Source organism: Colletotrichum acutatum (genome assembly GCF_030867785.1).
Source record: "Colletotrichum acutatum strain CBS 112980 chromosome Unknown BDZ83scaffold_6, whole genome shotgun sequence".
NCBI classification, from domain to species: domain Eukaryota; kingdom Fungi; phylum Ascomycota; class Sordariomycetes; order Glomerellales; family Glomerellaceae; genus Colletotrichum; species Colletotrichum acutatum.
The window spans coordinates 525,378-538,398 of NW_026849000.1; the positions used below are offsets into that span (position 1 = coordinate 525,378).

The window sequence follows — 13,021 nt, forward strand, 5'->3', positions numbered from 1 at the left end:
TTCATCGGAGCACGTGAAATAGATATATTGGTTGGCTTTGACTGCGCAATTGCTCATCTCAGTTGAGCAGTGTGTGATGAAGGTGAGATCCAAAGGAAATTTCGAGCACTATCACGATGGACAACGACAGTCACGCACGAGGCTCTTCTTTTCGATTAGAGTCCGATTGCGGACGTGAATTAGTTTGCAGAAGTGTTGTGGTATAGATACTTTCTGCTATTGAGACTTGGACGTGACGTTATTGGCGATATGTGAGGTTCGGTATCGTAATCGCGGGCTGGTGTGGGATGGCCGGGACGTTTCACGTTTGGCAACACTGGGGATCGTTGTCGGTCGTTCGGTCGGTGGAAGCCTTGGTCGGGACCAGAGGTTTCCTGCCAAAACCTGACAAGAGATGGAATGGAAAGTAAAGTCTCTGTGTGTACCTTACAATACATGTTACTGGAAGGTGAGAGTTTGAAAGATGAGGCGACCCGGTTTTTCGTCCTGTTTTGGGGCACCATTTCGGCAGACCGGGGGAATCCAGAAGTCCACGACGAACAAGAGAGGCGCATGGTTTTTGGACTGACTTGTTGACTTGTTTTGACTGAAGCTTGTGCACCCCTCCGTCCCCTCGTCGGGACGGTGTGACGTGATGAGATTGTGGCTGTGGGTTTTGGAGAGAGAGAGAGAGAGAGAGAGAGAGAGAGAGAGAGAGAGAGAGAGAGGAAAAGATCAGATTGAAGTTTTTGCAAACTCTTGCCTTTTAGGCAATTGGATGTAAGAGTTGAATCCTCTCTCCCAAGGTATCTGTACGGGGCACAGCCAAACAGCCGTGGATCCGAGAGCTAAGTATGGGATGTGGCTCAATGTCTGAGCACAAGGGAAAACGGATCTGCGAATCTTTTTCAATTCTTCTTTCTTTTTCCTCTCTCCGGATTTTCCTACACCCTAGCGCCTCCGTGCCCCCCCTTGGGTGTACGGAGTAGGCAGGCCACGCAGATTTGGCGATCTGATCACCGGTTCTGCGACTGCAACCCACATACCTTACTCATGTATCAAGCTACCTTTCTACCTGCCTGCCTGCCTGTCTTTCTTGGCGGGTCAAAGAGAAAATGAGAGGAAGCAAAAAAAAACAAAAAACATACAACACCAGGGATTCGCTGATCGTCACCGACTCAACTACTAGTCTGGCCCTCATCGGCTTGTCTATGGGAGAGCGGACGGGATCCCGAATTTTCCGATGGGTATGGTCGTATGTGCTTGTTGGCGGATGGGAATTCCCTTATGTTAGGCGAGAGTGAACGTAACTTCTTCGTGGTGATGGCGGTTTTGCTACATAGTGCTCATGCTATGCCCCAGCTCGCGGTCAACTCTATCTAGCACCTATAGAAAAGCAAGGAAATATGTGAATACCATCAGAGCCTCAAACTTTTCTCATTGTTGTGGCCGTGAGAATAAACTCCTCTCTACCCCGATGCCATCGGGTCTAAAGTTAAAGAAGAGCCTCCGCCGGAAGTCTGGTATAATCTCCGACGCCGTTGTCAGTAAAACCTTCAAAGAGGTCGGAAATTGGTGTTCATCACCTCATCCAGTGCAATGATGCCAAGGTAAGTATGTAAATGGGTAAATATCACCTCTTTTCCGCTTCTCACGTAGTCCGCAAGAGCTTCGTTAACTGCACTCGACATGCATACTGTACAACCACCCTCGCAGCTCTCCTTTATCCCTAAGTTGGGATGGATAGGCACGTACATCCTTCTCAACCATATACGTCATCTTCAACTGCAGCTGTTAATTCTCATCAGGTCTGGGTTCCATGGGCCTTAATATGGCTTCCAACTTGCAAAAGTATCTATCCAAGAAGCAGGAACCAAATCTTCGCTTTTACAATCGTACAGAGTCTCGCGGTGCACCTCTGAAGAAACTTGGTGGAACCCCATCAAACATTATCGAATTAGTGTCTAATTCGGATATTGTGTTCATGTCTCTGGCGGACGATGCAGCAGTGGCATCTGTGCTTGATACGATTCTCGAGGTTGATTATCTTGATAGTAAGATCATAGTGGACACCTCAACAATTCACCCTTCCTCTTCGGCAACGGCTAGGTCCAGGCTCCAAGAGAGAGGAGCAGACTATGTCGCCTCTCCTGTTGTCGGAGCCAGTCCTCTTGCCGCCAGTGCACAGCTGTTGTGGATAATGGCTGGCAAAGAGGCTTCCATTGACACTGTGAGACCTTACGTTACCGGTGTCATGGGGAAGAGTATCATTCCTACGGGCGAAGACGTTCGTCAAGCGAGCTACCTAAAGGCTGCAGCGTAAGGAACCCCCCCCCCCCCACCTGTCATAACTTTTAACTTTGAAGAATAATAATGCTGATGGAAATTACATATATCTAGGAACTCTCTGTCGATAGGTATGGTTGAGGTGGTTGGTGTCGCTCATACTCTGATTGAAAAAGCTGGATTGGGAGTCGAAACCGCGGAAGCCTTGATCAAGGAGCAGATTGGTCCGGTCGGGCTGATGGTGTCCAATCGGCTGACCTCTGGTGCTTACATGCCTCCTCGGGGCGAGCGGCCGTGGTCACCGGCTATCAATGGACTAGCGGCCGGAAGACAAGCCTTGAAGAGCGGTCCTCAGCCGAGATTGCTGTCACTCGTCTTACAGCAGTTAGAGGAAGCCGTAGAGTACGCCGAAGGAATTGATCGAGAAATCGATGCGTCTGCAATCTATGGGGTTATCAGAAAGGATGCGGGACTCTCTTTCGAGACCGAGCAGGTCAAAAAAAGGGACGGCGCCATGTAAGCGATACCTATTGTGCATATTTATCGTCGAGGGAGAGTAGACTGCCGCTCTTGTATCTATGGTAAGACCGTGGCTTGATAGAATAGAACCTTCTTTGCTTAGGGATCTAGAGCATTTCGCGCATGTCAGTTTGTCGATCAATCCTGCACAACGCATCTGCCATGCGTTGGAGGCGAGAGGTGCGTAACCTCCAAAATTCCCTTTGCATAGCAACAGTGGCATAAATCTACAGAAACCAGGCAACCCGTCTGGCGAGCATACTTACAATGCTGCAGACAGTAATATGCCGTGCTTTTCAGGCTGTTGTGATAACAGCATCAGCCGCAACACTAATCGACCCGGGACCGGCCAGCAAAAGACCTGCGGCTCATCCAATGATTGACCAGACTGGCCCAGGCTTCTTCTCGGCAAGTGCCCGGCTCTGCCGTGGAGACGACGGAGTCTTGGACCGGAGCTCTCACCTCTGAGGCTCTGAGCAGGTATCTAACTCTCGTCTCACGCCCCGGGGAGTGGGGGGAAGGGGAGATGGGACAGGATGAACTCTCTGAAACATAGCTTGATGCCACGCCGTGGAGCCAATCGGCGTATGCTTTTTGCCCTTGCTGGCGTCCGTTATTTTTCGATTTTCCCGACTCCAAACCAACTCCATCTTACCCGTCTCCCCGTGTCCCGCCCATGGCTCCGTGAATCAACCTCATCAACTTTCCGCACGTTCCCTTGAAACAAGGCCAGCAGCCCCCTTCATGTCATGTGGGCTCCGGCTCCTTTCGACAAGGGACCACGACGCTCTGGCCTTACTTTCTCGGCCACACTCGTATCCTCGTCGGGTTGTGCCGAACCCAGTCCTCTCTACGGATACACAGGTTACCTTCACCAGCAGCCAGAGTCAGGTTTTCCAAGGTCAACCAAGGCCAGCCAAAACCAGACGGGCAGATGCAGGTGCCAAGTTGGATACAACACACCCCACGACAATTCGTGGAACCGCTGTCATGGGTCTCTGACCAGGGGCATCCCAAGCTGACGCAGTAAACGCAGGACATGCCACTGCAAGTGACAGTGCGGGAGGGAGAGCTGCCAATACCGTCGTTCCTTTCTATGCCTATTCAGGTTGGTTCGTTTCGTTGCTCGAACTGAGCTTACACGAGGGGACGAATCGAACGCTCCATCACAGGATCAAATTTACCTACGCAGTACATCGAAAGTCAGATCGAGTCAGAGTATGCTGGCTGGTCGTTCATTTTGCAACTTTTTTTTCTACACTCCTCTGCTGGGTTGGTTGTTGTATCATTCGTTCCCTCCAAGGGAAATCGTACCCTATATTTGTCTATATCACGTCTCACTCATTCCCGTTTCCCGGCATGCGAACCTCCCGGGTCTGGGCCTGGATCGCGGTCGCGACCTCCTGCCCTCTTTCTTCACCGTCCCGTCTCTTCCCCATGTCAGTCTTGCGGACACATGACCCCTTCCCGAGTCCCCAGAGCCCCGATACGCGAGGAGGATCATGAGGGAGAAGCGAAAGCAAGCAGGACAGAGGCATGACCCGCCCTTGCCGGCGTCCGCCGGACCTGATGCCTGTTCCCCGTCAGCTTTTCTCAGTTCTGCGGCTCATGTTATGGCGGCCAGGCGTATAAGCCGCGAAAAGATACCACGAGCCGTGATGCAGAACCATGACCACAAGAACCCCAAGCTCGTCCACCTGCAGTGCTTCCCAGCCGGGGAGCATGACAGGTCGCAGACAAGTTCAACCCGGTCACCCCCCTCTATTTCTTGCGCAAGATGTCTACGCCGCGTGGTTCTGTTGCATCGGTGGGCCGGTATTTAGGTCCCTCTGTCACACACACACACACATACACAGGCACGCTGTTTCTCTATATTCCATGTCATTATCTGGGGGGCGGGGGGCGAGCCAAGTTCTCTTTCCGTGTCGGACGAAGCTGAGGCAGAGCGCGGCTGGGCTGCGGATGCGGCATGCAGGAACAAGCGGTCTGCCTCTCCTTCGTCCCGCTGCAGGCCTTGCGCACGGCGCGCACCAGAACGCAACATCTCGAAGCTAGTGTTTTGTTCTGTTGGATCCCCTGGTCTCCTCGTTTCCCTTTCGTATTATACATAGGTGTGGCCAGCCCGCCCGCCCTTCCGCACCACACACGCTCACACACACCCCCATATCGGATCCTCGAGAGGTCTGAGTGTCAGACTGGACAGAGACTCTACTTCGTAGCTCCAAATTTTTCTTTCTTTCTCGAGTCTTGAGCCTGTGGCTCATCCACCTCGTATTTCTCACGTCTACATGTTCCATTCATACGCACGAGTAGTAAGACCGTGAGCAACACAGTCAAGCGGCGTAGAAGGGTGGAACGACATGTCGCTCAGATTCTATCAGACTCCCGGTCCGGAACGGCCATGGCGCCCGCCGGTGATGGACGAGGACTGCCGGCGCTACCGCCGCCGAGCAAAGCGGACCGACAAGTGGATTCCGCCCCAGCTCGCCTTTGAAGAAGTGATCAGGAATAACACGGAATCGGTGAGTGATATTCCCCTGCCGGCGCATGTGTCCTCTAAGGGGACGACTGGAATCCAAGAGGGAAACTCTCACTAACAGTCAGATGTCTTCAGCCGTGCTCACTAAACGACTTTGTCGACTATCTCGTCTACGTCGAGCAGGACGCGGAACCGTTGCAATTTTTCCTATGGTACTGCGGCTACGTCCACTCGTGGACGACTCTCGCGCCCGAGCAGCGTGCTCTTGCGCCGCGATGGGATCCGGACCGCGGCAGGAAGCTCACTTCCAAGGAGAGGAGGGCCAAGAACTCGAGTAAAGTGAGCAACATTCTCGAGATGCTCGACGAGGATAGCAGCTACGCCCAGGCAAAGGTGGGAGGGAACCATACGCGGAACACGTCTTCGGCAACGAACTTCTCTCACCCTAGAGCAACTGGTCTCAGAGATGGTGAAAAGGAAGAGGTTAAAGAGGGAACAGTGCCGCAAGGTAAGTTCATTTATCCAATGCTTCATGATATGCTACCCCCTCAAGAATCACCGAGTTTCATCACCACTCACACGACACGCATCCGACTTACACTGACATCTCCCCCAGCACCAGCATCATCGCAACCCTTCCGCGCAGACATCGACGCTATAACAAAACACTACATCCACGCCGACGCCCCGCGCCGCCTAAACCTCACAAAAGACGACCGCACCGCCGTCCTCAAAGCAACATCCTCGACAACGCACCCCTCGGCCCTCCTCCCGGCCTTTGAAAAAGCAGAGGCCCTCCTTCGCGGCAAACTCCACCCGGACTTCATCCGCCACAGCATGGCCAACGCGAACCGCGCCGCGACACACCTCCTCCGTCTCCTTGGTTTGACGTTGCTCACCCTCGGCCTCGGCCTCGACGTCGCGCTCATCCTATCCTCGTTCTCGCGATACTACCGCCTCCTCTCTACACCTCTACTCTTCTTCGGTCTCGCGATTCTCGTCGCGGCCCTCGACGGCGTCTCGTTATCCCTCCACCTCGCGCGCAGACGCCACGTTCGGCCATGGGAGGTCCCGGACTTGGAAGCCGGCAGGGGTGGTAACGGTGCGGGCATGATGTACAAGAACAAGAAGGAAAGAGTCCCTCACCGTCGCGCCGCGACGAGCGAGAGCGTCGCGGGCGCCGTGGACCCCCTCCGCAAATCCGCGCTCTCGACGTTCGGCGCGGAGAATTATCTGTCCTTCAAGAGCGAAGAGTGGGTTTTGGCGTACGAGCGCCGGTGGCTGTGGCGGCGCGTGTTTGAGCGTAGCCGGGCGAGCCGGAACAAGCACCTCCGGATCCTGCAGGACGGCGTCGTTGCGGGTGCGGTGTTGTGGGCTTCGCTGGCGACGATTGGGGTTGGTGTTGGGTCAGTCTTTATACCCTCGTATCATTTGTTTTGAACAAGGTTGGGTTCATTGAAGGAAGGCATTTACCTTGAGAGGCTTACACTTATACCATGGGTTCATGACAGTCTTTTCTGGAGTTTGTGTGGAAGCACAATGGGTGGCTGGCGATTCAAGCATTGGATATGTGGATCTGCGGCATCATATAATACAATACCAAGCTTTTAATACTAGGATTTTATGACCTGTACTACGATGGATAATCGCTAGTCAAGTGCTTCGTCCCTTGTGTCTACCGGAAGTAGAGAAGGCAGGAGCGAAAATCTTGAGGTATACCTTCTCTTGGGCTCCCCAAACCCTGCCCAGCCGAATCGAAGTATGACGATGACCGTAGTAAAAAAAGAGGGGGTTAGCAAGAAGAAACAAAATAACAGGTCAAAAAGACAAAAGCTCAGGTGCCCAGTTCGAGATTCGAACTAGACCACCCTACGAAACCCTCCATCTGTACTGGAATATACAGACTTCTTGAGATTTCATACCAAGTTCGTTACTAACGGACCAGGGCGTTATACCGCTCGACCATGGGGATCGATTGGGCTTGGTTGACAAAAGAGCGACCTCGATTGAATAAAGAGACAAGGCAAGCGCTGAATCATTGACGCCTGGGCTGGGTGTCTGGTATATATTCCACCTTGCATATTCCACGTCCAGTTTCTCGTTCCCATACCTGCTAGTACCTTACCAATCCAGGAAGGACTTCACCAGTCCAAAAGAGTATGAAAGCGACTACGTGCTTAAGGGACGATGTTTTCAAATATGGGCTCAAATGGGTACTTTTTCTTTGCTTTCTAAAAAAGACAACTAACTTACGACTTGCCCGCCGCTTGTTGCTGCTGGTCGTAATAAAGCTCCTCTGCCGTCGTTATGCACTGCATATTTGCGCCAAGCTTGTTCATCGTCTCCAACCACTCGTCGTATCTAGGCGTCAAGTCAGTCTACAGCTTTATGGGGTAACGGAGGAGGACAACAACTTACTCGTCAGAGTCGAACACGATACCGCCACCTAAGAACATCACACGTCAGTATACGAAACATCTCACCGTCAAAGGAGACCTGCAAAAGGCAAAAAAAAAGGGGGGTCGAGGGGAAACTCACCAGCTTGCAGATACGCCACACCATCCTTGACAAGCATCGTCCGCAGCGCAATACACGTATCCATAGCACCCTCCACCTCCTCGCCCTTCTCATCAACGCCACCGTACCCGAAATACCCAACCGCACCGGCGTAAATCCCCCTCTTCTCCTTCTCGAGCTCGGCAATCAGCTCCATGGCGCGGACCTTCGGCGCGCCCGACACCGTGCCTGCGGGGAAAATGCTCCGAAAGGCGTCGAAACGCGTCTGCCCCGCCCGCAGCACGCCCGAGACCTGCGAGACGAGGTGCTGGACGTGGCTAAACTTCTCCACGACCATGAGGTGGTCCACGCGCACCGTGTACGGGTCGCCGACGCGGTTGACGTCGTTGCGCGCCAGGTCGACGAGCATGACGTGCTCGGCGCGGTCCTTGAGGGAGCTGCGCAGCTCGTCGGCGAGGCGCTGGTCCTCCTCGGGCGTTTTGCCGCGTTTCACGGTGCCCGCGATCGGGTGCGTGATGACGCGCCCGGCTTCGGATTTGACGAGGAGTTCGGGGGAGGCGCCGACGATTTGGAAGTCTTTGCAGTTTACGTAGAACAGGTAAGGGGAAGGGTTCACCGTCCGGAGGTGGCGGTAGATGTTGAAGGGGTGGAGGGTCGTCGGGCGGGCGAAGCGCTGCGAGGGGACGGCCTGGATGATGTCGCCTTTTACAATGTGCTTCTTGAGCTCCGTGACGTGGGACTCGTAGCCCTGCTGGCCGACGTTGGAGGTGTACTCCTGGCCGAGCTTGATGGGCTGCTGTTCCGGGATGGGGATGTCGGGGCTGTTGAGGACGGCGATGAGCTCATCAATGGTCTGCGTCGCCTTTTGGTACTCGGCCTCGAGCTGGGAGGCGTCCTCTGGGACGTGGAGGTAGGTGATGACCTTGAGGACGCCGTAGAAGCGGTCAAAGGCGACAATAGTATCAAAGAGCATAAACAGGGACTCGGGGATCTGCAGGACGTCCTTCATGGGCCGCGCCGTCTTGGGCTCAAAGTAGCGCACGCAGTCGTAGCCCACGTAGCCTACGGCGCCGCCGGCCATGGGCGGGAGCTGCAAGCCCGGAACGTGGGCGACTACGTGCTGTGCCAGCTCGGCCTCGAGGGCCGGCAGGGGGTCGCACTCGGGGCCATGACCGGGACCCGTGGCGAGGACTTTGCGGGGTCCGGCGCCGACGAAGCTGTAGCGGCCGACTTGTTCTGTGGCGGCGCTCTCGAAGAGGAAGGAGAAATCCGAGTCCTTGTGGTGGGCCGAGACCTTCAGGTAGGCGGCGGACGGGGTGATGAGGTCGGAGGAGATTTGGCGGTAGACGGGGACGAGTGTGGGCTTCTTTGCGGCGTTGGTCGTGGCCGGGGAGGCGAGGATGGACCTGACCGTCTCGAGGGACGGTACGACTGCGCGCTGAAGTAGCGGGCCGGTATGTTAGCTTTTTGTGCTTCTTTTGCTTCTTGTAGCGGGCTGGCGGGAGGTCAATTGAAGAGCTGACAAGACTTACCGGTCCCGACATTCTGATCCGGTCCGTTGGCGAAGCTGGGAATATGTCGGTGAGGCGCTGCGTGGAGGGCAAGTTGGTGTGTTTGGTTTGTTGATCTGAGTCACCTGCATCCAAAAGGTTGGACTTGTATTGAATTATTTAGCCTCCGATGCGTGGAGGGGTCACACATAGTCCAGGCAGGGTGGTAGGGTCCGATAACGCGGAATTTGGCTGCCGTTGCGCTTCGATAAGGTGAGAGACAAGGCGTTGCCATTAGTGGCACCTCCGCTGCGTGTGCGTCAAGGATCAGTGACACAACGGGACCCCACCGCCAGCCCATTGCTCCGCCAATCTGGTCTAGATCGATGACCTGAATGAGTAAGAGAGTCAAGGCAGCTCACATCCCCGGTATGGCAAATGAGTTTGGTCAGAATGAAGACGCCTTGTCAGGTGGGATTTCAGCTATAATCGGTAATATTGCTGTACAAGCATGAGCTACGTTTTTGCTACATATAAATCAGTCACTACTCATCGAACCATTAGAGGACCATGCTGACCGGCTGCCTCATCCACTTCTTCCCGTCCCGCCTCATCTTTGCATGCGGTTTTCCTGGTGGTACCTAATCGGAAGAGAACTTTTCAGCTCTCGACAGACAGTGCCTTGACGCCCACCAACTTCGCCTCCTTGCCCTTCCCGTCCGTCGTGACGAGCCAGTACTCCGTCCGGACACCGCCCTTTGGCACCTTGTAAACTCTAACGTCGTTGCCCTTGCCCGCCTTGCGAACCGCCTCGATGACGTCCTTGTAATCGCCGTTTGAGTCCCAGTCCACGGGGTCGAGGAGCTCCACGTCCGCGTTCTCGGCGTCAGGGTGATCAATAAGTTGCGCGAATTCGACTACACACGTCATCTGTTAGTCACTTTGTATTATATACATCGCATGCATGTTTCCCCTCCCCTGGTATGGAAGGGCTGGAGGCAGGAGGCACGGCACAACTCACCTTCGTCCGGCAGACCTTTGCCAGCCTCGTCCCACTGCAGCGCGACGCCGACAAACGGCTCGTCCGCGTCCGAGATGTACACCTTGTCCTGTTTCAACACGTCCTGAATGGCCTTGGGCACCTCGACGCCCTTGTCTTGCGTCTTGAACTCCTTGCTCTTGCTGGTCGTGGTGGCGTGCCCCTCGTTGGGGTCCTGGTTCGCCTTGTCCAGGAACGCCGCGTAGTCTGCGTCAGACATTTTCAGGTTTGTAAACGTCGAGAATGTGCTGGCTGTAGTCTGAGGAGGTTGGAGGAGCTTGCTGGTGCTACTGCTGTTTGGCGCAGGACTCAGCTGTCGTAGTGTGAAAGCGTTGCGCGGAGTGAGGGATATCGTTAATGAGGAGAAGGTCCGTTGGCAGAGATTTCGGTAGAGCGCTCGCTGGGTCGTGGTCTTCATTCGCTTCTTATGGGCTGCGGACGAGCTGAATAGCGTACTGAGGGGTGTTGCGGTCGCGAACTTGGTTCGCGGGAAGCTGCACGCCATGGTTGGGTACAGATAGAATGACGCAACGAGGGGCCGGCTAGCTACGCCTCAAGTCACTCCCGCTGGTCAGACCTTGCCGCCCCACAGTTTCGGTATTGGCTGGATGTCGATACTAAGCGCCCACATTTTTTGAACGAAATTGATACTCTATAGCCCATACTGCGGTTGATCCCCATCTAGAATGTCTGTTTACGATGGATTTCAACTTTGGTACAATTGCAATCACATTTCACGAGCCACACGAGGGATTACAAGTGGGTTGGTCATCTAGGTATCATTGGTTTGACTTTTGAATTCTCGGCACTCATTTTAACCTCAAAGGTGTCCCAAACCATCCGAAAAGTAACGTGAACCCTCTACACCGATGCCATGACCATGATACAAAGAAATTTGATGAGAAGAAGGAATTTACTGAGCAGCAAGGTCCTTCTTGAGGGTACCCTGGTACTGCTTCTTCTCCGCCGGCGTCTGGAAGGCACCGTGTCCGAACTCGGACGAGGTATCGATCCACTTGAGGTCGATCTTCTCGAGGGCCTTTCTCGAGGTGTGGGTGAACATGGACTTGCGGAGAGTCATGACACGCTTCTTGGTACCGGGGATGGAGCCCTTGACCATGACGAAGTCGTTGTTGATCTCACCGTAGCGGACGAAGCCACCGAGGCTGTGAAATTGTCAGTAAATTACCGGAAAATTCACACGTCAGAGCAAAAACATACGGAGTGATGGTCTTCTTGGTAACATCAATCTCAGTGGAGGCGCTGTTGTCGGAACCGGCCTTGCCAATGCGGTAGACCTTGTGGTTGACGGAAGTACGGTGGTGGTATCCGTTCTGACCGGCACGGGCGACAGTCCACTGGACGTGGGAAGGATGCCAGGCACCGATACAGGCGACCTTACGCAGACCCTTGTGAGTCTTGCGGGGAAGCTTCTTGGTACCCCAACGGGCGGTGACACCCTCGAATCCGTGACCCTTGGTGACGGCGATGACATCGATCATCTCGTCCTGCTCGAAGATGGAGCTGACCTCGACGGGCTTCTCGAACAGACCGTAGCCGAAGTCGACCTTGTCGGCGACGGAGCCACCGTTGATCTGGATCTCCATGAGGTGGGCCTTCTTCTGCTTGATGGGGGTCTTGCGGGGCTGGGTGTGGGCGAGGACACGGACGACGGTGCAGTACTTCTTGATGCGCTCGATCTCGCGGGTGATGGAGGCGCCAGAGTTCTCGGAGTGCTGCTTGGCGTACTTGGTGAAGGCCTTCTTCTTGGACTTGTACCAGTTCTTGTAGAAGCGGCGGCGGATCTCGTCGCTCAAGTGCTCGGCCCAGACGGTGGTGAGCGAGCGCAGGCCGCGGGGGGTCTCGATGTAGCCCACAAGACCAACAACGATCAACTATAGAGTTGTTAGCCATAGGCACAGAGCCAAGCGGGCTGCGTTGGTAGTACAGGTGGGGTATCAATGATGGAGACGGCCTCGACGACCTCCTTCTTGTTGGCCTTGGCACCGGGACGGTCGAGGTCGCGAACGATCGTGGTCATACCGGCCTTGTAGCCCATGGTGGCCGTCAGGTGGACGGGCTTCTTGGCGTCATCCTTGGGGAAGCTGTGCAAGAGATTGCCATTGTCAGCCCCTGTCTTCACTTGACCCAAGTCTTCGAGAAAAAATTATTGAGAAAGGTGGTGAGCAAAACTTACGACTTGACCTTGCCGCGGTGACGGGCAGCACGCTTGCGCGGCAGGTAGGCCAAAGACTGAGCAAAGTTAGCCGGAGTTATAGTAATTGTCGAAATAGGTGTGACTGACGCCGTGTCTGGGTGCCTCGTACTTGCGGTGCGACATCTTGATGATTGACCTGGAGGTTAGTTGTCGGGTTCAATCGAGAGGAGTGACGATTGGGAAATTTCTCAAAGTCGGGATAGCTGAGGCTGCAAAAATGTCGTGTGGGCGGATTTCCTCCTGCCGGGACGCACCACCCTAATCACGTGAGCGCAATGGCGAGGAAAAGACCAACACTTTTCGCACTTTTTTCTTCTCGCCTGGTCCAAGCGCCTTTTTCCTAGGTCCACAATCAGGTCCTGCAAAAAGAAGGTACGTACCTGAAGACTGGATTGCATCCCACCATGGAAGGGGGGGACCCTTCCAAACACTTGAAGTCTCCGTCATTTACCCGATGCAGAACTTTTCTGAGAGTACACGGTCATTCGCCCCTT

At 54.5% G+C, this 13,021-nt stretch overlaps 5 protein-coding genes across 5 annotated transcripts; 2 read left to right on the forward strand and 3 right to left on the reverse strand.

Annotated features, from left to right (window-relative positions):
* The first annotated feature begins 1,578 nt into the window (after window positions 1-1,578).
* BDZ83DRAFT_601668 (NAD binding domain of 6-phosphogluconate dehydrogenase-domain-containing protein) lies at window positions 1,579-3,077 on the forward strand. Its single transcript, XM_060507118.1, has 4 exons — window positions 1,579-1,726; window positions 1,788-2,298; window positions 2,380-2,891; window positions 3,051-3,077. The coding sequence occupies exons 1-3, from the start codon at window positions 1,669-1,671 to the stop codon at window positions 2,783-2,785; spliced, it is 975 nt and encodes a 324-aa protein (XP_060370648.1). The 5' UTR covers window positions 1,579-1,668; the 3' UTR covers window positions 2,786-2,891; window positions 3,051-3,077.
* A 1,915-nt stretch (window positions 3,078-4,992) lies between these two features.
* BDZ83DRAFT_375881 (uncharacterized protein) lies at window positions 4,993-7,063 on the forward strand. The gene is made up of 3 exons (XM_060502679.1): window positions 4,993-5,306; window positions 5,399-5,771; window positions 5,880-7,063. Exons 1-3 carry the CDS (start codon window positions 5,145-5,147, stop codon window positions 6,701-6,703), a joined length of 1,359 nt encoding a protein of 452 aa, XP_060370649.1. The 5' UTR covers window positions 4,993-5,144; the 3' UTR covers window positions 6,704-7,063.
* Window positions 7,064-7,512: 449 nt separating this feature from the next.
* On the reverse strand, window positions 7,513-9,324 carry BDZ83DRAFT_715637 (anthranilate synthase component I; the record flags this gene model as incomplete). Its single annotated transcript, XM_060511768.1, has 4 exons — window positions 7,513-7,624; window positions 7,682-7,709; window positions 7,802-9,218; window positions 9,313-9,324. 4 exons carry the CDS (start codon window positions 9,322-9,324, stop codon window positions 7,513-7,515), a joined length of 1,569 nt encoding a protein of 522 aa, XP_060370650.1.
* A 606-nt stretch (window positions 9,325-9,930) lies between these two features.
* BDZ83DRAFT_646931 (uncharacterized protein) lies at window positions 9,931-10,529 on the reverse strand (the record flags this gene model as incomplete). The annotated part of the gene is made up of 2 exons (XM_060510028.1): window positions 9,931-10,187; window positions 10,292-10,529. 2 exons carry the CDS (start codon window positions 10,527-10,529, stop codon window positions 9,931-9,933), a joined length of 495 nt encoding a protein of 164 aa, XP_060370651.1.
* Window positions 10,530-11,222: 693 nt separating this feature from the next.
* Window positions 11,223-12,650, reverse strand: BDZ83DRAFT_747372 (ribosomal protein L3; the record flags this gene model as incomplete). The annotated part of the gene is made up of 5 exons (XM_060513426.1): window positions 11,223-11,475; window positions 11,531-12,204; window positions 12,258-12,414; window positions 12,507-12,562; window positions 12,615-12,650. The coding sequence occupies 5 exons, from the start codon at window positions 12,648-12,650 to the stop codon at window positions 11,223-11,225; spliced, it is 1,176 nt and encodes a 391-aa protein (XP_060370652.1).
* Between the last annotated feature and the right edge of the window lie 371 nt (window positions 12,651-13,021).

What these genes read in the sequence shown, in the direction of transcription:
- BDZ83DRAFT_601668 (XM_060507118.1), top strand. Translation starts at nt 1,669, where the DNA reads ATGCATACTGTACAACCACCCTCGCAGCTCTCCTTTATCCCTAAGTTG. An exon ending in CCCTAAGTTGGGATGGATAG is followed by an intron (nt 1,727 to 1,787) that starts GCACGTACATCC and finishes AATTCTCATCAG; the next exon opens with GTCTGGGTTCCATGGGCCTT. An exon ending in AGCTACCTAAAGGCTGCAGC is followed by an intron (nt 2,299 to 2,379) that starts GTAAGGAACCCC and finishes ACATATATCTAG; the next exon opens with GAACTCTCTGTCGATAGGTA.
- BDZ83DRAFT_375881 (XM_060502679.1), top strand. Translation starts at nt 5,145, where the DNA reads ATGTCGCTCAGATTCTATCAGACTCCCGGTCCGGAACGGCCATGGCGC. An exon ending in TCAGGAATAACACGGAATCG is followed by an intron (nt 5,307 to 5,398) that starts GTGAGTGATATT and finishes AGATGTCTTCAG; the next exon opens with CCGTGCTCACTAAACGACTT. An exon ending in AGAGGGAACAGTGCCGCAAG is followed by an intron (nt 5,772 to 5,879) that starts GTAAGTTCATTT and finishes CATCTCCCCCAG; the next exon opens with CACCAGCATCATCGCAACCC.